The sequence below is a fragment of the Struthio camelus genome, chromosome 2, assembly GCF_040807025.1.
Source record: "Struthio camelus isolate bStrCam1 chromosome 2, bStrCam1.hap1, whole genome shotgun sequence".
NCBI classification, from domain to species: domain Eukaryota; kingdom Metazoa; phylum Chordata; class Aves; order Struthioniformes; family Struthionidae; genus Struthio; species Struthio camelus.
In genome coordinates this window covers 1450248-1475697 of record NC_090943.1, presented here as the reverse complement: position 1 = coordinate 1475697, position 25450 = coordinate 1450248, and the positions used below count along the sequence as shown (strand labels likewise).

The 25450-nt window shown below is 41.7% G+C and overlaps 1 protein-coding gene across 10 annotated transcripts in view; it reads right to left on the bottom strand.

Annotated features, from left to right (window-relative positions):
• Window positions 1-25450, bottom strand: part of SCAP (SREBF chaperone) — an 80801-nt gene that overhangs the window by 38458 nt on the left and 16893 nt on the right. For 6 of the 10 annotated variants that reach the window (XM_068933993.1, XM_068933986.1, XM_068933989.1 and 3 more), the window contains exons 2-4: window positions 19587-19803; window positions 2861-2990; window positions 1350-1507 (exon numbers count right to left, since the gene is read on the bottom strand). In XM_068933993.1, coding sequence (XP_068790094.1) covers window positions 1350-1507; window positions 2861-2990; window positions 19587-19708 — 410 coding nt within the window. In that variant the 5' untranslated portion in view covers window positions 19709-19803. Of the gene's footprint in view, window positions 1-1349; window positions 1508-2860; window positions 2991-19586; window positions 19827-20008; window positions 20105-25450 lie in introns of all 10 variants that reach the window. The other 4 variants (XM_068933988.1, XM_068933987.1, XM_068933990.1 and 1 more) reach the window with 2 other exon arrangements.

The window sequence follows — 25450 nt, the reverse complement described above, 5'->3', positions numbered from 1 at the left end:
TCTTTAAAATATCTGGCTTGTTAGACAAGGAAAACAAAATAGTTCTCACTTCCTTGGGCTAAGGAAAGCATTTGATGCAGTACGGCATAGAAAATGGATTGGTTAACAGGAAAGACAGGAGTTAATACAAAAATTGCAAAGCTGTAAAGAACTAGCTAATGGGAAGATGACTACAGGGCTGCTGAAAGAGGAACCACTAGGCTTGAAGAAAAAGTGGAACTTCTCATGGACAGGTAGGAGAAACAAGTTTTTGTTGTTGTTTTGGGGTGTTTTTGTTTTTTTAATCTATAACCTTGGAATACGATATAGGAACACCTGCCAATGACACAAAAAAAATCAAGAAACATAGAAAAGGAACAGAATATCTGAAATGGATGATGTGAAGGCTGGAATAAATCGAATCCCATTTCTATTAACAGTACAAAGTGCAAGTCCATGCGCTAGAGGAGCTCAAAAAAGGTGTGAGCTCATCAGTTGGAAATGAGAGAAAGAACGAGGGACCTGAAGACATCAATCAACCACCTGACAAGTACGTGATATTGATGTGAATGGCCATAAAAAAAGGGATCAGCAATCTCACTAAGTTGCAGGAAAGGCATTTCCAGGGAAAATAAGGCACCAGTGAGGTTTTACTTAGAATATTGCCTACAGTTCTAATCTCCCACATTCAGGAAAGATGCAGTAACAAGAACAGTGCAGAGAGGACCAACCAGGATGACAATCTGAACACAGAGACTTTTTTTCAATCAGAGTAATTGAAGAGTTTCGTATGTTTAGCTTAACAAACAAGGGTTTGGGGAGGGGAGCATGAGTTTTCCCTGCAAACATTTGCAGACAAGGGAGAGCTATTTTTGTGCAGAAACTCTGTGTTAGTACACAAACAAGCAGGTATCAACTGGTTATACATGCCACCAAAGTGGAAACTCAGTAGAAGGTTCCTGACCATCTGAAATTCTAGAAAAGCTTAACAATAGGCTCAGTGGGGTCAAAAAAACAAGCTTCTTTTAATGCAAAGCTTTCATAAACATGCAAGAATTATACAACACATAACAGGTACAACCTGGGAGGATCTATCCAGATCCCTCTGCCTAAAACTCTGACTGGAAGGTTCCTGACACTTGTCAGTGACTGAATAAGAGGCAAGTTCTCTACCACAAAAGCTAAATTACTCTGTGGGCAGGATGGATATGACATTACTTATCAACAGTGGTATCGCATTTTCCTTTAACTGTAAAAATCTTAGAATTTCAAAGCTAAGAGTTCGACTTACTAAGCAATAAGTTACAAGATGGTGTGTGCGATGGTGGGTCAGTCTGCCTTCTAAACAAACTTTAACAAACAATAACTACCTGTCCCTCAGGGCATGGTTTCTGATCTCCTCCACTAGCTGGAAGACACGGGACAGCGGTGAACGAAATACATCAACAGCAAGGAAGTTCTTCTGCCACGGGGAGACGGTAGCCTTCACGAAGATCTGCTGGATGTAGGCCACTGGAGCACCAACATACTGTGGGGAAAACCAAAGGGAGAATGAAAACACATGGTGAGTGGGAAGCTGTTTAGCAGAATTAGAGCACAGCTTGGCAACTTTTCAGGGAGTGGTTTACCAGAATATGTTTTTCTTTCCCAATTTAGAGGTGAAACATGACAGTAGTAACTTAGCAAGAACAGAAGGAGTCTGCGTCTCAAAGGAGCAAAATGCCACTGACCACTTCATCACCAGTATATTGCACTTCTATGTGAGGCAGAGGCTCTCAGCTTCTGCTGAATTTGGTCTTGAAATGGAAGGCGGGAGCAGGGAATCACTGCCTCTCATAGATTCTTCCCACCATGCTGTGGTTCCCCCAACCTGTGCTGGCTCTGTTGTGAGCCATTAAAAACTTCCTAGTCCCTGTGCCCCAGGTTGCTGACCCCTGCTCTAGAGACTGCAGTGCTGACACACAGTGACAGCCAGACCTTTTGTGCTCTAGCAGCTGAACTCAGCCACAAAGCAGAAAGGACGATTTAATCAGCCAGCAGCAACCTGAGTTAACAGCTTCAACTTGAGTTAAAGTTCTCAGTTGCACTAGGGAGGTTAGGAGGTGGCAAATGATTTTGATCAGTGAGAGGAGCACCCACAGAAAGAGCAAACAGCTGACAGGACCAAAAAACATTAAACCAAAAGGCAACTTTGCTTAAGAGAGACTCTGAGATGAAGAACAATGCAGGTAATAAGGGATAATTTCAGAATTGTTTCTTGACGTTCTAGACCACGTTATCAGCAGTCTTGGAAAACACCAGGACTCCAGTTTGCTTATGCAAAAGAAAGTTAACCGCTTACTCTGAACATTAGGATATAAGTCTAGTTTACCTTCACAATATTTATCAGTCAATAAAATAAATAAAACAAATAAAAACCTCCTTTAGACTACACTCAATTCATTAGGTTCTTCAAGCACTCCTGCAGTCCCTAGACCACACTGTAGTAGCTAGCTACGGAGCCAGGATCTGTGGCTGCCTCAATTCAGATTTAAATGAAACGCTCTTGATTGAGACCTTATGAAGTAAGCCTAGACTAGCTACATTATCAGAAAAAGCCTGGAAGTTGTAATGACATTTTAAATATACTTTCTAGAGCCAAAGAAGAGAAAACTGTAAGACTTAGGGAACCTCTTTTCTGACAGAGTAAGGCTAACACAGGAAATATCGCTGGCCATACTGCCTAAATTTAGCAGTCAGACAAATTAACAAGTGACCAGAAACGTTTTCAGTTCACTACAGTGAAGCATAGTTAATACCAAAGAGATGTTTCAATACCTCATCTCCCCCGTCCCTTCTATAAACCCAGCATGCCCACCCACCCCTAATGCAAGAGACCTACCCAATCGGGACGCTCACTGAGATCTCCTTGCTGGATGCTTGGGTCTGGAGAAGGTGGAAAGTAATCCTTCACGGGGGTACTGTACTCCACAGGTCCTGTTCCAGGTAACGGCAGCTTAAGTAGTGGGTAACTAAGATAAAGATATAAGTGAGAAATATTGCACTTTTTTTCTTTAAACTAGGTTTTTGGACAGTTTCCCAGAAGAGCTCAAGAATGAAAGGGCCATGCAGGGTGAACCCACTCCATATTAAACCAATTTCTGCAGGACAGCAGGCACAGCTGCAGTACAATAGGGCTTTAGATCTCATGGGAACTGTTTGATGTATTTCCCCCAGGCAAGAGACATTTGGTATTTCACCCTCGGAAAGGTACAACTAAAAAATCCCAGGAGAAGAAGGAAAGTTCTTCGTGTAGGAACTCAGCTGTATTACTTTCAATCACCTAAAAGTTAGTACTGCTACAGGCACTGGATTAAGTATAGCTACCTCAACCATTCTGTAGCCTTCACAAAAATGAAATTATTGTTGGATTTAGACTGCTACTATCCTGACCCATACTCTATATGAACCACTTAACTCTCCCCATTGAGATTTGAGCAATTTCCAGTATTTGTTTGGAACTTCACTGGTCCCAAAAGCACTTTCGCTAGTAGCGATGAGATACCAAAATAAGTACGAAATTCTTATCTTTTTGCTCCTTTGCTACTACAATCTTCAGGTGATTGTGGCAGCTATCCCACAATAAACACGGTATTAAAGATCAATACTTCACACTATTTGAAAGTGGATGTACTGAGATTTCCTCTAATGTCCCTAAAAACCACATCAGAATTGAACTGGTGGAAAAAGTAAGACTGCTGTTACAAAGATGTTCGATCAACAGGTTGGAATTGCCAGAGCCAGAGTGAACTAGAGACTGGATTTTCCTGGGCTTTCTAATGAAATAACTTGTGTCTTCTAGTTTTCTGATGCTTCATAATCCTTCAGACCTTAAAATTCTGACATATTTTTCAGTTCAGCTGAGCTTTTTGACAATATTCTCAGAACAGACGTAAAGGCCTTGGAATGATTTTCACGTGGTACTTTGCCTGCTTCATTGATCTGTTAGGGATATACAAACACTGAGGTTTCTATAGCTTGAAGCATCAAAGGCCACGGTGATGACAAGTAATAGCTAAGATGAAGTTTCAGACTGAACAACAAAAGGCTAAAAGGAACAATGGACTCAAAAGCAGGACAGGTCAGATTTATAATTTTATTAGTTTGACAAAAATCCAACATTCTAGTTGTACTCAATTGATCGTGCAACGGGAAAGAAGAGAAAAAGAAATCATAAAATTGTGTCATGATACATCAGAGGTGGAAATACCCAACAAAGACAACAATCTGGAGACACAGTACAGCCTTTTCTCTAGTAAGCAGCAATCAGTTTTAGCCCTTCTAAAAGATGTGTAGCACCTGCTTGTCACAGACGATCTGATGAGAACAAAAGACAGAGAGATGTACAGCAGTCGTTTGATGTCTGATTGAAACTAAGATAGATATAAATTAAAAAAAAAAAAAAAAACTAGAGGTGATAAACAAAGCAGAATGAGTTGAGCAAGTGACCGAGGAAGAAAGATTTTTTTCATTAAATGATTTTGACATTGAGGCCTCCATAGCAGGTCCAGCTCTGGAAAGCTAATAAAGGACCTTTGCTGTCTAGGACCAGGATATTATCAGATAAGCCAAAGCAAGTCATCAGCAGTGCTGCACCTAAACAGGAAGCCTCAATATACAGCAGAGCTGATGGAAATGATGACAGCAACGTAGCAGACTATCAGATCTACAGAGTCAGCTTTGAAGACCTGAACACCATCAGAGGTCACAGCTACAGCACTAAGTAAAGAGTGACAGAAGTGCTGAACACTTTGGATGCTAAACATTTCACAGGACTCCTTCCCAGTTTAGCTAAATTCAGTTAGCCCTGCATGCAATCCTAGCCCTGAACACTCCTTCAATCAGTTCCTGTCTTCCAAAGCAAAAATGCTGCAAATCCTGGCAGAGGGATCACTTGCATGTGGAGTTTTCCCACCTCCTAAAGCCCTGCTGGGATGTAAGGTCTTTGCCTTCCTACTAGTTGCTAGGGAAGGGAAGAGTATTTTCACCAGCCAGAGAAGAAAGAAATTGAAGTGGGTGAAATGAGCTCAGCCTACAGAAGCAACAAGTTGCTGCCTCCCAGGAACGTGACTGCATCCTTCCCTTCCCCCCCCCCCCCCACCTCTGCCTTGCTTAGGGAACAAGTAGCCATCCTTTTTCATCCTGCTTATTCAGTGTAGTACCCAGCTCCTATTTAAAACACATATACCCCTTAATCCAGCCTGAATACCAAGCCGTACATCCTGGCCTTGCAACAGTGATCTTGCCTATGGAATTTACAGGCCTTGCAAATGCTAATCAAGTCTCTCTCTCAACTCTTCCCCCACCAACATGGGGCACTGCACGTATTTAAAAAGGATACAAGCTGCAGCAAGGGAAATCCTAGTTAGATGCAAGGAAAAAAATCTTCACAATAGGAATGGTCAAACACTGCAAGAGGGCCCAGAGAGTCTGTGGACTCTCTATCTTTGGAGATATACAAAAGTCAGGGCTCTGAGCCTAACCATGAAGTTAGCACTACCTTGAGCAGGGGACAGCACCGGACAGCCTCCAGGCACCACAGAACCATTAGTGTGGAAGAGACCTCCAGGGGCCTCTAGTGCAAACCCTGCTCAGGTCAGGGCCAAGGAGAGCAGGTTGCTCAGGGCCATGTCCAGGCAAGTTTTGAATGTCTTCAAGGAGGGAGGTCCCACCACCTCTCTGGGCATCAGTTCTAATATTTGACCACCCTCACAATGAACATAGTTTTCCTTTTATCTTTTTATTTCCTTTAGAATTTCCAACTTGTGTTCAATGTCTCTTGTCCTTCCACCATGCATCTCTGAGAAGAGTCTGGCTCCACTTTCTCTACTTCCTCTCACTAAGTGGCTGTAGGCCAGCAGTAAGATCTCCCCTGGGGCTACACAAGGCTAAGCAAACTCAGCCTCTCCTCTCTCACCATATGCTCCAGCTGCCAATCACTTTGACATACCGGAACGAGTGCAGCAGAGAGCTATCAATGTCTGCCTTGTACTGCAGCAAACTGGACACAGGACTCCAGGTACAGTCTCTAAAAGGCCAGAGGGAAGAATCCCTTCCTTCAGCCTGCTGCCTATACTCTTGTGAATACAGCCCAGGATGCAGCTGGCCTTCTTTGCCACAAGGGCACACTGCTGACTCACATCCAGTTTGTCCACCAAGGTTCCCAGGTCCTTTGCTGCAAACTGCTTTCCAGCCTGTCCTGCTGCAGGGCTTGGTCCTGCAGTCCAAGATGCAGGACTTTGCATTTGCTTGTTTGCCTTTGTTGAGCTTCATGAGGTTCCTGTCAGCCCATTCTCCCAACCTGTCGAAGTCTCTCTGACTAGCACCCTTGCTTTCCACCGTGTTGACTGCTCTCTCCTTTTGATACCAATTTGAGATCATCAGCAGACTTGGTGACAGTGCACTGTGTCCCACTACGCAGGTCATTAGCAGTGCTACCGAACAGGCCTGGCCCCAGTATCAGTCCCTGGTGGATGCCACTAATACTCAACTGCCAATTGGACTCTGTACTATTGATCACCTCCCTCTGAACCTGTGATCCAGCCAGTTTTCCAGCTACTTTATCATCCCCTTCTCCAATCCATATCTTACCAATTCAGCTATGGCAGATCATGTCAAAAGCCTCATTAAACTCAAAGGATACAAGATCCTCTGCTCTTCCTTTTGTCCACAGCACCAGTTATCTTGTCACAGAAGGCAATCAGGTTAGTCGGGCACAATTTGCCCTTGGTAAATCCATGCTGGCTGTTCCCAATTGCACTCTTGCCCTTCATGTGCTTGGGATCAGCTTCCAAGAGGGTGAGGCTGACCAGCCTGTAGACCCTCTCCCAATTTCCATGACCTTTTAAAGATGAGAGAGAGCAGCATCGCAATGACATTGGCCTGCTCCTATAGCACTCTCAGAAGCATCCTGTCTAGTTTCACACACTTACATGTATTTAATTGGTTTAACATGCTCTCTAAGTTTATTCCCCTCTATGCTCCATTCCCACAGGCTCTGCTAGTAGACTCAGGGACTTCAGGTGCCAAAAGTCAGAACTAACCAATCAAAAATGAGGAGAGAGGGAAGAGGGAGAAAAAAGTTAGTATCCCCTCCCCCCCCCTTTTTTTTTTTTTTTAAAAACATCCATAGGTCCCCTGCCCCACTAAACAGTGGACATACTTTTTCCTTTTGCTGTCCCTTATACAAGCTTTTTTTGTTGCCTCACTAGTTTCATCTCCAGCTGAGCTCTGACTTTTCTGACTCCATCCCTGCATGCTCAGACAATGTCTCTGTATTCCTCCTAAGGTGGTCTGTCCCTGCTTCCACCTCCCAGGTACTTATTGTTTGAATCTGAGCTTAGTTAGGAGTTCCCTGTTCATCCATGCTGGCCTTCTGCCATGCATGTTCAACTTTCTGCACATTGGAATGAATCTGTTCTGTGCTTTGAGGAGGGTGCCCTTGAAGATTAACCGTCCAAGGCAGTTTGCCATTGGATCTTGCCATGAAGATGCCTGAATGAGCCAAAATCTGCTGTCTTGAAGTCCAGGCTGGTCCCCTCTGACCTAAGTTATTCTGTGGTTCTAGTTTATAGAATGACAAAGATGAGTCCCATACAGTCACTTTTCCATTCTCTTCTCACCCAACAATAAACTAGTTTCATCCAAACATATATACACACACTATCACTTGGATGAAGAGACAAAACCTGGAAAACATTTATACAAGGGTGAAAAAGGTTTTCAAGTCTAAGAGCATAAACCACAGAGATAGAAGAGAAAGATGTACAAATAGATCCTAGGAAAGCATTAATGCACTTACTCTCCTACAACAGCAATTTACAATCTATAGGCACGAGGTAAGAGTTCAAAAAGCTTACAATCTAGCCAGATACTCTACAGTGTAAGCAATGAATAGGCACCTAAGAAAAGAATTGTAAAATACCACCCTACTATCTACCCAATATTTGCAAAATGTAAACCTCCAGAGAGATTTGAAGTTCCAGCTGCAAATCACACTTAAATTACTAGTCTGCTCCCGTAACTACAGTTGCTCAGACTGCTGAAAAACAGTTTTCTTTGCTTTAAGTGCTCTTTCTTCTGTCCCCACTAATTCCATAGATTCTTGACTGTCCTCATAGTTTTTGCCCCATGCAGCAGGTGGCTGAACTTCAAAAGTGGATGTTTACCAACAAAATATGAGTAAAAACTTGCAAAGATTCAAATAGCCCTACTCCACCTCCAGGTGTATGATCTGTAGAAAAACTAAGACACTTTGGAGTAACACTTTGGAACAACTGATTCAGGTCCAAGAGTATTTCTGAAAGTTTCTTCCTCCCTATAGCAAGCTCCCTTCTCTGAAGGGCATCACAATTTCTATTTCCAGGTAGATGTACAAAAAAGGAAGTTGGGATTCAGTCATCAGGATGATGATGATTCTAGAAAGCACTATCTTCAAGCACAGAATGACAAATGTACTCCCGATTCCTCCAAAACAGGCCTTGCTCAAAATCACTTGGGCAAGCTCCACCGGGTCTTGCTCTGCAGGCCTATGCTAACTGGAACTAGAGTTGCAGTTGGAGAGGCAAAGCAGCTGTACGAGACTGTCAGTCTAATTACAGCATGGTTAGAGATGACAAATTTCTAGAAAAGTGACCTGGAAGTGAACTGTTAAGATCACCCTCATATTCAATAAAGCAGCTTCAGTCTTCCCTCCTCTGTCCATTATGCAAAAAGGAGGTGATTTTTTGTTTTAAATCAGCACCACAGGCCAACGCAAGATGAGCTGGATAAGAACATCTCCCTCATGCAGCAGACAACACTGTGAAGAAGCTACTCTTAATTAGGACCCCATCTTCACGTACATATCTATGCACTTCAGTACAGCATTAACCAAATGGAAGGAGAGGAAAAATATATTAGATGCTCGCTTCCATTTCCAGTAGTGGCAGAAGCTGTGTCTGTGTGCAAGTTACATCCTCTCTACCCCAATTAGCTTGCTCTGTAAAAATAATTAATCTTATAAATTCAGTGTAACATACATATCTGTAAGGCATTATGCACAGAAGCTACACTTATCACGCAGAACGTTAATAAGCAATAGCACCAAGCTTAAAACAGATGAAAAATAGATTGTAAAGTCTCTTGCAGTTCAAATATTTGCAAGGTATCCTGTCCAAGTTGGCATCATTCCTTTGGCAGTGATTACTGCCCCTGAGCTGTCAGTAGAGAAGATCTAAATATAAATAAGTTAACCAATCTATTTTGCCTGAAGTAGATTAGGGAGTGTTCACATGAACTGCTGGCAGAGTTGTGGGAGCAGCAGCCACTAATAGAGGGACAGGAGAACAGCTGGGAAAGGTTAGTGACCTAAATTTCCACAGCTGTCTGCAAAATGACAACCTGGCCATAATCACAGATGTTTGGCAGGATTTAACATGTCACTTCAAGCAGTTCTGGGTTCTGTTATACCCTTTCTGTGCTTGAGGCCATGAAGAAGGGCCTTAACATGCTAGCTTACATACCACAGAAACGTGTTAAAAAGAACATTTATTTAAAAAAAAAACATAGAAAAAAAAATCAGTAGCCTCTGGAGATGGTTCTCAGTTGCTCCACCATATTGGGTTATAGCCACCAGCATATTTACATCTGAATAACACCATTACTTCTCCAAGGAAGGTGCCTGTTGCCATGATCCCGGAGTGGAGGTGTGTGTCATAACTCCTTTACTACTGACAATTTTCTGTCTACAATTGTATATGCTGTTCACAGTAGCCCTGGCTTTTGCTACTGAAGCTATATGATAAGTTGGGAAGGAATAAAGTTCAGCCAAAGAAAATAATCAGACATTATCACTGACAAAGAAGGGAAAGAGGAGAAAAAAACTAAAATATGACTGCGGCCCAAAAGTCCCATTGCAGGTGACTGCAGTGATGAGTAAAAGTATTAATTAAGTCACTCAGAAGGCCCAGAAAATAGTCAAGTACAGCAAAAACAGAGACTCAGTGATTAAGCCACAGAGTTGCCTATGATCAACTTCATACAGAGACTTATTCCAGAAGGTGTATGCATCACTGATGACTAGTTCAACCCATCACACAAAGCAGCAATCTTCTTTAAGCAGAATGGGTAAAACTCTTCACCTGGGCAGGGGAAGGAAACAACTGAGGGGGATACAATGGAGGTGAATAAAAGCATGAAAGGTGTAGACAGGGAAGACAAGGACGAACCGTTCACTCTCTTTTCCAGCAGCTAGGGATCAAACAAACCTAATGGGAGCCAGGTTCGTAACACACAAAAGCAACTCCTTGCTGAAGGAGGCTAAGGAGTTTACGCAGGCTGAAGGGGCCAACAGACAACCTGACAGAACATAAACCCCCACTGGATTTCTGAATGCACAGAAACTACATCGCTGTTTCTCCACTAGGGACTGCAGATTCAAGTGTATTGGAAACTAAACAGATCAAACACTCAAACTGAGATAGAACAGTGCCCACTGGCAAGCCAAGCCAACGGTCAAAATGAGAGGGAAGGACGACATGGCAGGGGAGACATTAAGGCAAGCAATACCAAAAAGGAGAAATCGCATCGGAGGAGGGTCAGGAGGGGAGAGCCAAAGATCAGGGCTGGAGACAAAGGCTGAAGGTGACAGCTGGGCAAGCAGTAGGCATAGCTGAAAGAGGACAAATGATACCTTCACATTAAAGTCAGGGCAGATAAGAAAAGAGCTCTGGAGCAGAAGACGGAACTGGATTAGACTGAACTCCACTCTGACCCAAAATGGCAGTTTGTGTACAGCTTCTAGTTGGGTCAGGGTTACACAAGGCCTCAGAGAAAGATGCAAGGCATGGCAGGCTGCTCAACCTTGGCTAATATGAAGCAGATCAGTTGAGAATCCAGTATTCACTTTTTTCTGTTGTAGAAAAGTTGGGGAGAGCAGGGAGGAAGGGGGAAGGGAGGTTAACTTTCTGTAGAGGGGAAGAAGTGAAGCACTCGCATCCTAAAGTGCAAACACATTCATGAATAAAGATTAGCCACCTCTCAAAATACCAGGCATTTTAGCACAGCAACTCATGGCTCCTTAATAGCCATTCCTGAATGACGAAGGGTGGGAAGTTTTTCCTCCTTCATACTTGGATTTTCAAACTGTTGTCCAAAAAGTTCAAATACAAGGGAGGAAAGAGTTAATGGCAGTTTCTTGGAACAATCAAAGGCAACAGAACGAGGGGAAGAATAAGAGGGAAGTTTCTGATAGAAGAAAAAAAAAATAGAAACTTCTGAACATTGCTAAGGACTATATCCCAGTGTGGCTGTCAGCGTAACCAAGGCAACCAAGATTCCTATTCCCATCCATCCTCTTCAGCCCTGTACTCAGTCTAGACCTGTTGATAACCAAATCAACTTCTGTATTTCCCTGCAATTCTATTGCTTAAATCATGAATATGGAACAGGATTAATGCTGCATAAAGAGATATGCATGCTCTCTCCAGTACGTACTTTGAATCTGTCACCACACTGGGTAAGGAAGAGGAAAGCAGCATCCAATACTGCAGGTTACTCAGTAAATCTGCCTTTTTCTCACTTGATGCTAAACAACATTAGATTTTTTTTTCCTACCTAGTCTACAGTTTTCTGCAAGTCACATTGATGGGCTCGTTCAGCTTCCTTTACTCTTCCAGGCTGCTAAATCAACAAAAACCACATTGCCAAGTACAAACATAATTTTCTGTTCTCCTATATGCTTATGCTTCTTAATTCTAACACTGATCATTGATAAGATTAAGATGTACCAAATCTCAGTTAATAGCCAGGACCAATCTCGTTCATAAAGCCAGTACTGCAGCACAAGTATCTATCATGTCAGCATGGCTCTGCTCTCATAGGTATTACGTTCATCATGAGCAAGAGCTTTTGTCTGTGGTGACATTACCTGTATGTTCTGCTGAAACTACAAATGTTGCAGACAGCTGTGGCATTAGATTAGACATTAGCATGCATCTATCAGGAGAACCACCTCCTAGTAGGCTGTCTGGTATACAAAAAAAAAAAAAACACAAAACAAAAACCTGCAACCATTTTTTATTACAATCCACGCTTTCAGCAACCATCTTCAGAGAAAAGACCACGCAGAAAATCCACTTTTACCTCTAGCTTAAAACAGAGCCTGCTCTGCAGCTGTCTTAACACATCTATGTTTAGCTCTTATAGTCCTTATCACAACAACAGGATCTAGAAGCAGTTTATATTGCTTGTGGTATTGTTTTGCAGCAGAATTCAGGAACAAGACTCATTTGTGGGTATCTCGGCAGAAACTCCCTGATCTTGAGCCAACCACAACATAAATAAATGTTCACATAAGAGAAAGGAGGATATCTACTTATATCACAGTGATATTTGAGGATTCATGTTTATGAAAAGTTTTAAGAATGTCTGATGGAAGAATACACAAAGTACCCATTCCACTACACGCTTGTTCTAAATTGTTGTAGTGAAATGCTGAAACATTAGTTCTTGCGTTTACTTTGCCTTATGTAGGAAGACAATATCAACTGATCTAGTCGGTGCTATCTAAGCCAGACTGACAGCAGGAGACAAAAAACAAACAAAAACAAAGGAGTGAGAGAGAAAAAAGAACCCAATGATACTGCGAGATTCACTAGATCTACTGCTTCAGACAGCAACGTTAGAGCACCTTTAAGAGATGCTTAAAGAACAAACCAAGAACTGCCCCGCTGAGTTGTCAGAAGCGTCCTAGCCTCCCACAGGAACAAGACATTGCAAGGGCGGTGAGATGCAACAACCCTGGTTCACTTCTATGTGTGCATCTTGCCAAATATGAGAACTGCTCCATACTAAGTTACAGGAAAGGACAATTAAAGCTGAATGCTAGAAGCCACATTTCTTTTTGTTAGAGTTTTTTTTTCCAACCATCAAAGAAAGTTCTTGAACACTAGAAGGGAAAGGATAGAGAGAAAAGAAGAAAAGTAGAATCTAAAACAATAACGGGAAAGTCCAGAAAGATTTTGTTTTGAAAAAAAGATTTTTTTTGGACAGTAAGTGCACCCTGACACCCTTCTGCAAATCCAAAAACGAAGAAAAATTGATAACCTACAAGTTATTATTGCTGAATTCAAGCAAGAGCACATTTTGGTTACCAAACATGAGGTGGGCTCAGGCAAAACTGTTCATCCAACTACTTTACATATTTTCAAGACAGCTTAGATGGAGGACTGCCAGGTCAGCCTGAGGCAGCTGGCAATCCAACAGGACTGCAAACCCTGAAACTGCATGTTCCTCGTTCAAATGCAGAATCAAAGCAGGGATCTCCAGCGTCCCAGAAGAGTCCTCTGCTGGTGAATACCGAGGAAAAGATGGTGAATACCGAGGAAAAGAAAGAGAGCTGTCGGATCTTAGATAACAGGGCGGGTGATGATAAAGCCTTAAAATAGCTACCACCTTCGTTTTGCACACTTCAGAAGAAGTTTTTAGCCCATTTCCAGCCAAAGTTAAATATCACAATCTGAAAACCCATTGCTAGCGAGACATCCAAAATTTGATGAAAAGAATCTTGTTGCTTGTTCCTCGGCAGGAGGAAGCAATACAGCAATTCTATTTTGCTGCTCACTTCAGTTGATTTTCCCATGAAATCGAGGTGGTATTTAAGGAGAAAGCAAGACACATTTTGTGTTCAGTTAACAAAGCTTTTGTTTTCTGAGTAACTGCCAGTGAGTAGAGAAGGCCAGATACTTGGCAGCAACAATCCCCTGTGTAGTCTTACTAAGTGCATAAACAATACCTGTTTCTGAACAAATGAGGCATTGGCATTGCACTGTTACCTGCTGACAGGACCCTCAAAAATTTGCATTGCAAAAGTAAAGATTTTTCCCTCCCTCTGTGCTGCCAGTTTCCTTTTTCTAAAGGGCAGAATAGAGGTCTCATCACACAGAACTTGCTTGCATCTAGTTTCATCATTCACTCCCACAGGAGACTATTCGCTGTGTATTTGAAACATGAAGAGGCTGACAGAAATTCAACTCCTTTGGTTAGCACACAAGATACACAAGCCTGTAAAATAGTAATATATTCTTTTAGAAAAAAATATATGATATACACACACACACTTGTGTATATATATATATATATATATATATATATATAGCACCTCTGGTTCCAGATAGTTCTTCAGAAACAGAACCTCGTGTTTCAATCAAAGAACGAACGCCCACAAAGACTCACTCCGTACAGTTCTCCTAAACCTGCATCAGAATGTCAATTGCGGGATTTTTTTAAAACTCCTAGTTTAAATTAAAAAAGATATTCTTCAGAACTATATAACAATTTCAAATTTATCCCAGTTCCCAGATTTATAAACATGTACCCTCTCCTGTTCTTAGAGTTGGTGAGGAGGGACTACTCCTCAGATAGGCTTCAGTGGCAGTCTCTTTCTACTAGAAAGAAGGAAGCACTCCGATAGGTTTACCCCTGCAAAGGACAGCAACGTTTCTTAACATAAATCCATTTAAACGGGAAGATCAAAAAGAACGTCACCTACAACAGGATGTATAGTGAAACAAAAAGTTCACTAACAAGCCCTGTCAATAGCTAGTTCAGCAGAAAATCCTCCCTCTGAAGTAAGAGCCAACGTAACTTGGATTTTCAGATTTCAATTAAGACTGTAGAGTAAGAATCACAGGCAATTTTTGCTTTTAGTTTGAATATTAACTTATTAATAAAACCAGATACGCCATGTCCTACCCATAGGTGACGCTAAAAACGCCGTCTACGCAGAACACTTAAACGTTAAAGACAGGATGTAAATACATTCAAACAACCTGTAACTGTTGCTTTGGAGATATTCTGTAGCAAGATCAGTTACTCCAAAGTTGGCTGGGCTACGCGGTCCTCGAGTCCTGACCATTTTGAACAGGAGAGACACCAGCACGTTAACTGTTGCCACAATGAATAAGAACCACAACCTACCCTGGACAAATTGAGGGGCATGCAGTTTAATCCCACTTTTAAAAGTTATCTGGGCATCTGCACGTGAAGATAGTCCTGTTATACTGAGCAGTGGGGGACAAGAGGAGAACTTTGAGTTAATTTCTTCTGTAGTAAGGTTTTACAAGCTTTCCTTGATTCTGGGTGCATATACATCCGGAGAAGGGAAGACTATATTTCAGCCCCTATCTCCCCATTTCAACATTTCAGGATGTAGAACCCCCTCCTGGCATCTCTCTCTTATTTGCTGTAACCATATGTTATATTTGTTAGCCATATGTGGGGCTGAAGAATACAGAATGCTTCCTTTTTGCTCTACTATCTTGTTTTCTTTCCACACATTTCTTCAGGGGCAGGGACTAACATTCTTAACAAGACTGAGGATATAGCTTCTTCCTTGTTGATAACAGCCATTCTGAAACCACTGGATCACATCACTTGTGTATCATCTTTCCTTACTAGGATGATTTGTAGTGCCTATTGTTTAACTGGCCCATGTTTGATGCAGACACTGATCTGCATTATTACCCAACCAGCGCTGAAGTTCTCGTCTACTGATTGTCCTGGGCAGAAACGTTGCCTAAATGAACTTCTGTCTTGAAACTGTGCCTTGATTTTCTCCACTAGCCCCTTTCTCCAAATTTCAGCACACTTCCTACTTTTTGCAGGGAAGAAGATGAGATGAATCAGTAAGGTTTGTCCTAAGAAAATGGAACACTTCTAAAGAGCACAAAATACATGAAATTGCAGTAGTAAGTTGGTGTCAAAGACCATTATTCAGAGTCCTCACAATTTGACTGAGGGGAAAAATGAAGATATGGCACCTTGTGTCCATCAATGAGTCCCCCCGTCCCCCCCCCCAGAGGTAGGCATCTGATGATTCCCATAACTAATGCAGTGGCTCTTGCAGACAGCACCCAGTCCACACTATACTGTATTGAACAGCTGCCATTTTTGCATTCTGGTCGGATATTCAGGTAGACATATAGTTTTAAAACAGATAAAATACATGCAGCTAGCTGTGCTGGCTCAGATCAAAGGTCCATCCGGCCCAGTAGTCCATTTTTTTTACGGTGGCCAACAGCAGATGTCTCATAAAAAGTAGAAGAGCATGGCAAGCATATAATGGATACATGAGCTCTAAAGACATAGTTCCAAGACCTAACTCCAACCTAAAGCAAGTTAATATACTAGCCTAAAACTAATTTTCCTGATTAATTATTACAATACTTCCGAAGTTTCCTGCCCCCCCCTCTTCGATTGCCTACAGTTATTGAGGTGACTGTTAATCACTGTCTTCTTGTTATGCTATTTTACATATTCAGCCATCCCAATTAATAAAAAATAAAAACAACAATAAAAAAGTTAAAGTCTTTTCTCTGGCCTCGGCAATCCCCTCTCCCAAACTATAAAACTTTACTGTAACGGATGAAAAGACTTACGCATTTGAAAGATCCTAGTGCAATACAGGCTGAGAAGTTACCAAATATCTTGCTCCAGGTCTACATTGCCATACTCCCCGTGCACTTATCACAGCATTGGCTTTCAACAGCCATAGCTATGCTAGCCACTGAGGTAACAACTCCTGCACCCACACACACGCACCACAAATACCAGATTATTCCACCTAAAGCAGACAACGAGGAGGAGACATCTCTCAGATGAAGGATACTTATCAGACGCTCACTGCAGAGAGTATCCCCTGAATTTGAGCTCTGGCAAGAAAATACCCAAATTCTAGCACAAGTCAAGGAACCTCGAATACAAGGCAGTTGATAATATGGCTTCATTGTATTGTACCTGGATATAGGGAGTTTTATTTTCTGTTTTAGATGCAGAAACAATATCACAACTGCAAAACTACACAGACCCAAGAAAACAGAAGTTCTTTTCAAATCTTTTGAGAGCAAGGATATGTGTTCCCTAGAACACCACTCCCTGGAGTTTCAGCTTGAAAAAAACAGAAGTAGACTTATCAGGAAGGAAGTGGGGCGGAGGGGAGGAACACTCCTAACACCTTGATAAAACACCACAAACAACAGCTTACATTAGAGAAAGTGAAAAGGAACTGCAAACTAGCTTGAAAACATCTTTCCAAAAATTGTTTTGTGTTCCAATTCCTTTAAAAACTTCATAGACAGATTAAAGAGCATACAGACTTCAACTCAAAACTAAATTTCCAAGTCATCAACTTGTGGCCGGAACCATTTTGAAGCATGTCTGGGATAATCCAGCATTTAGAGACAAGTTTTGTTTACCAGCCAATGTGCACACCCTTCCCGTGATTATTTAATTTGGATTAAAAACCCAAGGATCAATTGTATTTACTCAGAGCGGGCTAGGCGGTCTCTGCAGCAATAGCAGCCAAATTTTATTACCAGATGGGTTTTGTGGTGTCACTGACACGAGACGGTGGGGACTTTTACAAATGCTAGGCTGAGCACACGCACAGGAGGCAACACACCAAGCTCTCCCTTCTCCCACCAAAACGCAAGGGCAGCAGCTTGAACTCCAACGGCCACTCCCTGGTCTACCCCACAGAGAGGGAGCAGGCTGAATGGGGTATCTCAAGGCCACCAGTCTGAAAATACCTCAGAGTATCCAGTGCATGGATAACCTAGAAGAGTTCAATCTCACTACTCCTGAAATGCTCCAGTGTAGAAGGGCTGTACTCTAGAATAGTTCTGCCCTAATTAGTACTGCCATTTCTCAAGCTAGAATCAATACCTAGTTAACACCAGTTAATACAGAGCAGTTCAGAACAGGAAGTGAAACATTCAAAGAAACAGCTTCTAAAGAGGGAGGACTGTAGCCATGCTGGTTGTAGCACTTCAACTTTTGCCAAGGTACTCCTGCTCTTAAAGGATGTCACAGTATTTTAAAAAAACCTTTCCCTCCTAGGGCCATTATTGGCTTTGCTAACGAGGTACTGGAGCTCATCAGAAGAGCAAACTATTCACTTTATGAAGGTTACCTGTATGTTTGACAGCGTCTTAGACCCCTTTCTTCAGTCTAAAGCTAACCAATAATTGCAGAATCCTCAAATGCCAGCACCAAGTAATGCAGACACTTCCACAAACACACAATTACAAGTAGCTAATCTGCCAAGGAAGACCTGCTTTGAAGCCTCAGAGACTTAGTGAGAGACTTTAATTCACATTTCTCTAAACATAAGACCAAAAATACAGGATAGGTACCAAGTCTGACCTAGCAGGTATAAGGTTCCCAAGAAGGAGTGCAGCAGCTCTCCATCCTAGATCAGATTTCCTCACGTGGTCAGGGAAATCCTAAATTTAGGAAAGGCAGTAAACATGAACCTTTTATTTTGATCCCTCCTAAACTGCGACACATGTTGTAACATTCTAAACCAAAGCAGCTGTCTTGCATTCCTGCCTTTACCCCCAGCAGCAGCAAGTAAAAGATAACTGAAAATAGGAGCCTGGAAGCTCTGAAGAAGCAGCTAGCAAGCAAGCACTGTGGCCTGATGATTAAGGACTCATGGTGGAATTGCACTTTGGGTACTGCAGGCTCAACATGTGAAAGCAGCATCCAGCAAAGCTGAAGTCAAAAGATACACCTGCTACTGTAACCACATCAGCCTAGACAAACAGAACTTAAAATCCATTTGCCTGGACCTCGCAGAAACTTCCTGTTTCTCCAGGATATAAGATCTGAAAATAAAGCTATTAATATTGACATGGAATCATATGCAGCCATGCAAAACCAGGAAAACTACGCCTCTATTCCTGATTACAGCCTTCTCAAGAGTCATATGCAGGAGAAGCGATCTTACAGGTTTCCAACATTGCATCTTTTAACACACACGCGAAGGAAGAAGTGTCTTACCCAGGGTGATGCTCAACGAAACATTTATGTTCATATCTATTTCAACGCTGTTAGAGTTCCTCTAAAACTGGAGGAGTATGTCAGAGTATGTTTTATTTTGACCAAATGAGACAGATAAGATACTTAAACTTAAAACCTTGAGGACAGAACCAACACGTGCGCATGGTATCCCTGTGTCCGCATGTTTTCACAATTCCAGTAGTAGTAATGCCTCATTGGAATGCCTCATTAAGAGGCCCAAGTAACACTTCTGAACATGACAATACATTCAGCTGCAACTCATATCCAGATTAGAGTCCGTAAGGAGAATCAGTAGAGAATTTACAAGAACAAACAGTATATGCACACCAAGGCAAGGGCTGAAAAAGAAGAGTGTAAGCTTCAGGGAGAACAGAATACGCAAGTATGGAGAGAAGGATTAACTTTCCTTCTCCTCATCTTTAATTTATGGTTTTGGAGGTCACCACTAGGTGGTTGGGGATTACTTAATTTACTTATTGCTTTACTTATTTCACTTATTTTTTACTATTTACTTAATAAACTGCATCAAGACACTTCATCCCTTTCCTTCCATTTGTCCTACACAAAAGGATGACAACAACCTACCCTGTTAAAAAAGTGATATCTTCTGGAATAGCACATGAGATAGTGAAACCTGAGCACATTCACGTTGCTAGGAAAACTCCACAGATCAGCAGCACAGAACCCTGCAACAACTTCGGAAACAAGCACTTAGCAGGACTTACCAGCAGGCCAAGATGCAGAGACCAGTGAAGAGGATGATAGGAATGGGGTAGGAAGCACACAGCAGTCCATGGTTATAGAACGCCCGCGATATCCTCTCGCGCAGTTTTTCAGTCAGGGTCATCCTCAACCGTCGTCAGCTAGCTGCCATCCCGGAACGCGTCAGCGGGTTAGGCGATTCCAGCATGTGCAATGCTTCAGCAAAGGCACTGTATCCAGCTGGAAATGGGAAAGAAAGAAAGCTGAGGGGAAAAAAATTAAACGAAAATAAGCACAGCCAGCTACGACATTCAGCTTCGCACCTCCTCAGAAGAAAGGCAATAAAGACCCCCCCACACATAGCACTTGTCCTAAGCCTACAGGCAATTTGGTTAACTTTTTTTTTTTTTTTGTGCCTAGGAGCAGGAAGGGGCAGAAAACGTACCAGAGAATGAACACCAGCTGAACAGACATCAGGCACTGCTGCCATGAGCTGCTGGTCAGAGAAAACGTGCAGGAATGAAGCTAAGAACCAAACTGTCTGAAAGGAAGGAAGAAAAGGAGCTTAGCAGTAAAAGAACTAAGCTGTACTCTGAGGAGGTGCCAAAATGCCAATCAGAGAAGGCGGCTTGAGCCTAGCCCTCAACAATGTTGTCTTAAGGGAAGTGCTCTTGGACACTGACGGAAGCACATTCACTTTGAGGGCTTTAAACTATTAGCAACACACCAGTAACAACGGAAAGAGATTAGAATAGGCTTTACAGCTCAACCTAAAGTTCTTTTCACTTGGGGAATGAGGGAGGGACTATAAGTAGCCATAGTTCAGAAAACCAAGCCAGAGTACGCTACACAGTAAAAATAAACTAACACAGATGCTTCTTGTCCAAACATATTTTGTCTTGACTGCAAAAACTAAGACTAGGCTGGTTACCAAGTGCGAACCGAAGCATGGACGTCAGAATTGGTCAACTTAAACTTGACATTTAGTTTTACAAAATATAACAAATATAAAAAGCCCATACAAAAGGTTACACTAATGCACAAAAATGAAGCACAAACCAGATTTCTGGGAAATATGGGCAGAAGATACTTTTTTTTTTTTTTTTTTTAAATCTCAGGCCAAACATAAAGCATGTGGTTCACAGGAGTGTCTAAAGAAGAGAAAGACTTCAATGCAAGACAGATTTTTCTACAGTTCAGAGCTATAATTATCCAAGATTTTTATCTGAGGGGAAATAAAGAGATTTCTCCTGACTGGTTTAGGATAACAGTGGGACAAATAGGAGACTCAAAGCATACAAAATAAGTTACTTTGTCCACAGGAAGCTGCCATTAACGATTGCTCCAGAGAATTTAATCCTACACATAGGCTAAAACCAGTTAGTCATTTGACGTTTTGAACCCCTCACCTTCACCCTCTTGCACGGAAAGAATACTAGAAGAGAAAATTGGATAGGTTCATGGGCAAGAAATACATTAATGGGTATTAATACATATCTGGCTTAAGAAGTCTGTAGCCTCAAATATTTAAAAGATGAGGGAACCATCATTCTTGTATTCTTTCCTAAACATCCACCTTCAGCTTGTGAGAGACAGGGTACCGGGGAAGACAAACCCTTATTACAGCAACTATGCTTTTAACTTCAGATTAAACTCTATTCAATGTCCAAAGAACTATTTTATGACGACCTGCCTATTTTTTCAGAAATGCAACTAAAACACAGTCAGAATTTTAGCAACAAATCAACTGATATATTGGTCTATAGACCAGACAGAAAACTTATAAATATATATTTTTGGATAGATATTTTTGCTAGTACATCTTGGCAAGGCACCACATCTTGTACTAAAAAAAAAAAAAAAAAAAAAAAAAAAAAAAAAAGAAGCAACACTTTCTTAACCCTGGGAAGCTCCAGTTAGCCAGTCCAGCACCAGCATGGACATTCCAGGATTTTGGGACAGGGAAGGGAAGAGAAGTGTATTCTTCCTGCCTGAGGTCTGCTTTCAATGCGACGGCCAAGCCTAACAAACTAGCCAAAGCACTGGTCATAGCACATTTGCACAGAATGGAAAATTTTGTTTTATTCTCACACAGAGAATCCTGAAGTATGGTACCCCCAAAGGTGGCATACGGTTTATAAGAATATGCTTAGCAGTTGGAGAGATTACAGCAGAATAAACTCCATTTTGAACCTTTAGCTTGTTTTAGTCTACTAGCAAATATGCCAAGACAAATTGGGGGGGGGGGAGGGGGGGGAAGAAACAAACTAACAAAAAAGCTTTTTGCTTAGGAGGTATGCACTGAAATCACCAGAAATTTGGACCTCCCATTCTAGATCTCAGGAGAGACTAGTAAAATCTAAAAACAAACAAACAAAAAACATTAATTCTAAAGCATCTTCCAGAGCTGCTCAGAGAGTTGACTGGGAAACAACGCAGAAAAATCACTGCACACCACAAGCGTACTGCTTAGAGCACACCATTGAAAGTGATTAAAAACATCTTTGGAATATATAGCCGAAACTGAACTGAAAATTGACACTTTGTATTACAAGAATCAGAACAAAAGTTACAAACAAGTAAACTGGAACATCCCGGGCTTTGCCTCCCTGGTGAATTTTTTCCAATGCAAATCTTGCTACAGCTAGAAAGCACTATGTTGGGACTCATTTACAGATCAGATCCCTAATCCAAGGGCAGAAGACAAAAAACAAACATTAAGTAGCCCTTAAAGGCAAAGCGAACACCGAGCACACTGCAAAACCTCCTCTGGCTTTCAGCATCCAAACTTTTCACTTGTCCAGTTACTACAGCAGATCTGACTCACTAGGACAAGATACAAATTAGCGTGATTGGCCAACTTAAGCAAGCAGAGAAGAAAAAAAGGAATATGTTGCCCATCAGGTGTATTTACATCAGTAATAAAGTTCATGAATGCTACAAACACAAGAACTGTAATTATGGAAAAAAGTTTCAAGTGATAAACAAGTGACAAAAATTCAAGGGCATATACATAACATATGCGACACAGGGCACACACGAACCATGAAGACACGTCCTCAGCAGGAAGACACAGCATTGCTCCAGCAACATTCGGAACAAATACGTTTAGATGGACACTGTGCTGGAGCTGTGCCACTGCTGCTTTCTACAAGCAGCTGGCATTGGGCCCTTTGAGTCAGCTCTCTAGAACCAGTTTCCTCACGCTTGATACAGAGTACACCGTCCTGCCTCATTCCCACAGTTCACATATGTGGCGCTCAATTCTCCACCTCTATCTTAAGATGAAAACAAAACACCACTTCTGATGAATACAAGTCTCTAGGACAACTGTTCCTCCCTGTAATTAATTACTGAACCAGCTTATCCATAAAAACGTGGGTGTTGCTGTCAAGAAAGAAATGACAGAACAAAATCAGATGTTCCTTTAGGGCTGGGTGTCAGAACTGCACTGTCCTTTCCAATCCTTACTGGATGACTAACTTGGGAACAACATATATATTCTACTTCTGTGACAAAAGTATGTCATGACTATGTTTTTGACCAGCCTCTTCTTCTAACAGCAATTTTGGTTATTGACTGGGAACATTTTCTACTAATTGCAAAGAGGAAATTTTAGTACTCACTTGCTTCACATGATGTGAAACATCAGCATTCATTAAGAAAAAAGGTTAACTTTGAAACACTTGCATTTGCTTAGTTTTGATGGGGTTGCACGTTTAAATCTGAACTCTTTATTAGCTTAATGTGCAACAGTGCACATGAAAGTTAAAAGCAGGTACACTTCGTATTCAAACTTATTTTTGCAAATAAAGGTTAGATAGCTCAAAACAAAACCTCTGATTATAAGACAATTGTTAAAGTATAACGCATTCAGAGTATTCCTTTGTGCCAACAAGGATTTTTCAAGATTGCAAATCTTGAAAGGACAGGAAAAGATAAGAAAAAGTCTGGCTGAAAACAAGCAGGCAATAGGATGTTTCCTTATAATCTTGCACATAGTATGTTCCATTTCTGGAGTATATACATTAAAGAAGCTGTTACAAGAGAGATGTGTGCTGAAACTGCAGCAAGTGAGACACCTGGTCTGCTTCACTTACAAAAGGCAGATGAACAATGAAGTTCAGGAATACATCGTAGGAAACAAAAGCAAACAGCAGGCTTGAAAGAGCAAAGTTTGGCTTTTAAGTTTCTTAACTTCCAAATTAAGGTACATACTAAGCAGTTATTTAGACTGTCTTGCAATTCCTTCCATTTCTAGGAGTGTAAGACATTATTATTGCTAGGATTACACAAATTCAACTATATATCAACATGATTTCACTCAAGATGCTCCTCGCCTCCCTTTACACACCGCTAATTCCACCATGAAGTTAGCCGGCAACTCTGCCCACGGTAAATGTTATCTGGGGGCTGTCTGGGGCAGAGGCGGGTGGGAGAGGAGGCCCAGGAGCCCGCAGAAAGAGCATACACCCAGGAAGAACCCCCTGCACTGTGGTTACTCACACGCACCTTGGAAATGGATTTTTCAGTGCTGTCTTGACAAAGATTTCATAAGAGACAACACAACGCTAAGGCCACAAACTGAAAAATCAGTGTTGCAGCAGGTTTGCAGACAGAAAAGGGGCTTTACAACCAATTCACAACACCTGGAGAGTTACAGAAGAGTGAACTAATCCACATGGTGTCTGAGAAAAAGATTTTGTTTACAGAGCAGAAGAAGTAATTGCCAGAACAATCAGATTACCATCGTCTAATCAGTAGTTTGCTGCAAAATAATGCAAGTTACATTACACAATGAAATGGAATAAGTTTACTTCACAATCAGTGTGCAGCAGACACGCATGCATAAGCGGTACCATAGCTCAGCTGGTGAGACATACTGGATCAAATCACGAAAATCTTGCTAGTTTGTGACCAGTTCATTTAGTAGCAGGGGACTACAACATAGCTACGTCATCACAGAGTAACCTAGCGTAAGTCACTAAGCCAGATGAAGAGAAAAACTTTAGCAAATTTGTAGTTTTGCAAATTTTTAGCAAATTGTACACCAGCGCATGACACTCACCTAACAGCACTGGAAAACGGAAATCCTCAGTGCATGAACTAGGCGGTTACTGGGACACCAGAGCTAGCTTCCCCACTGTCTACTAGCATTCCTCATCCCCATGCCCACCAAAGGTATTCGAACTCCTCCTGGGAGCTTTCAGACAGCCTTGCTGCTACTCCACGTAGTTCAGAAAACCACAAAGTTTTTCTGTTGGAATGTTATTTCCCTTTGAAGCCCCTTCCCTCAGCCATTTCTGAGGGAAATACGGCTGAAAAAGTGAAACTTTTCAGACACACCACGTTACACACTACGTCATTGTACTTTTTTTGTGTACAAACACCCCTTTGCCACACATACATACACACACTTGCAAAGGAATTCCCCAAGCAGACAAAGACTTTTCATACATAAACCTACGTAACCCTAGAAGGAGGGCTTCTAACGTCCCATCAAGAATAAGCACAATCATTTATTTGCTGTCCATTCACAACGCAACACAAGCAGGGAGAACACTAAGTGCTCGCTCTCTGATAACCCCAAAGCCTTCTTTTTCAGCTGATGATTATCCTGATGAGAAAGTGTGTTATGTTATAAGCCACTTAATTCACAATATACTCTGTGCTGACTATCATAAGATAAAGCAACTTTTCAATTAGAATTAATGTTGCAGCACCAGTAAGTTGCTTAACAGCGCTGCATCATACCTCCCACTCTCAGCTGTATCGCTCTTCCTTGCCCTTCTTCAGTACAGAAGAGCACAGAAACTTCATACTTACTTTCAGCCAGCCAGAGTGTTTTTTTAGAAGGATTTTGTCTTTCCTCTTACAAAGAGCCATC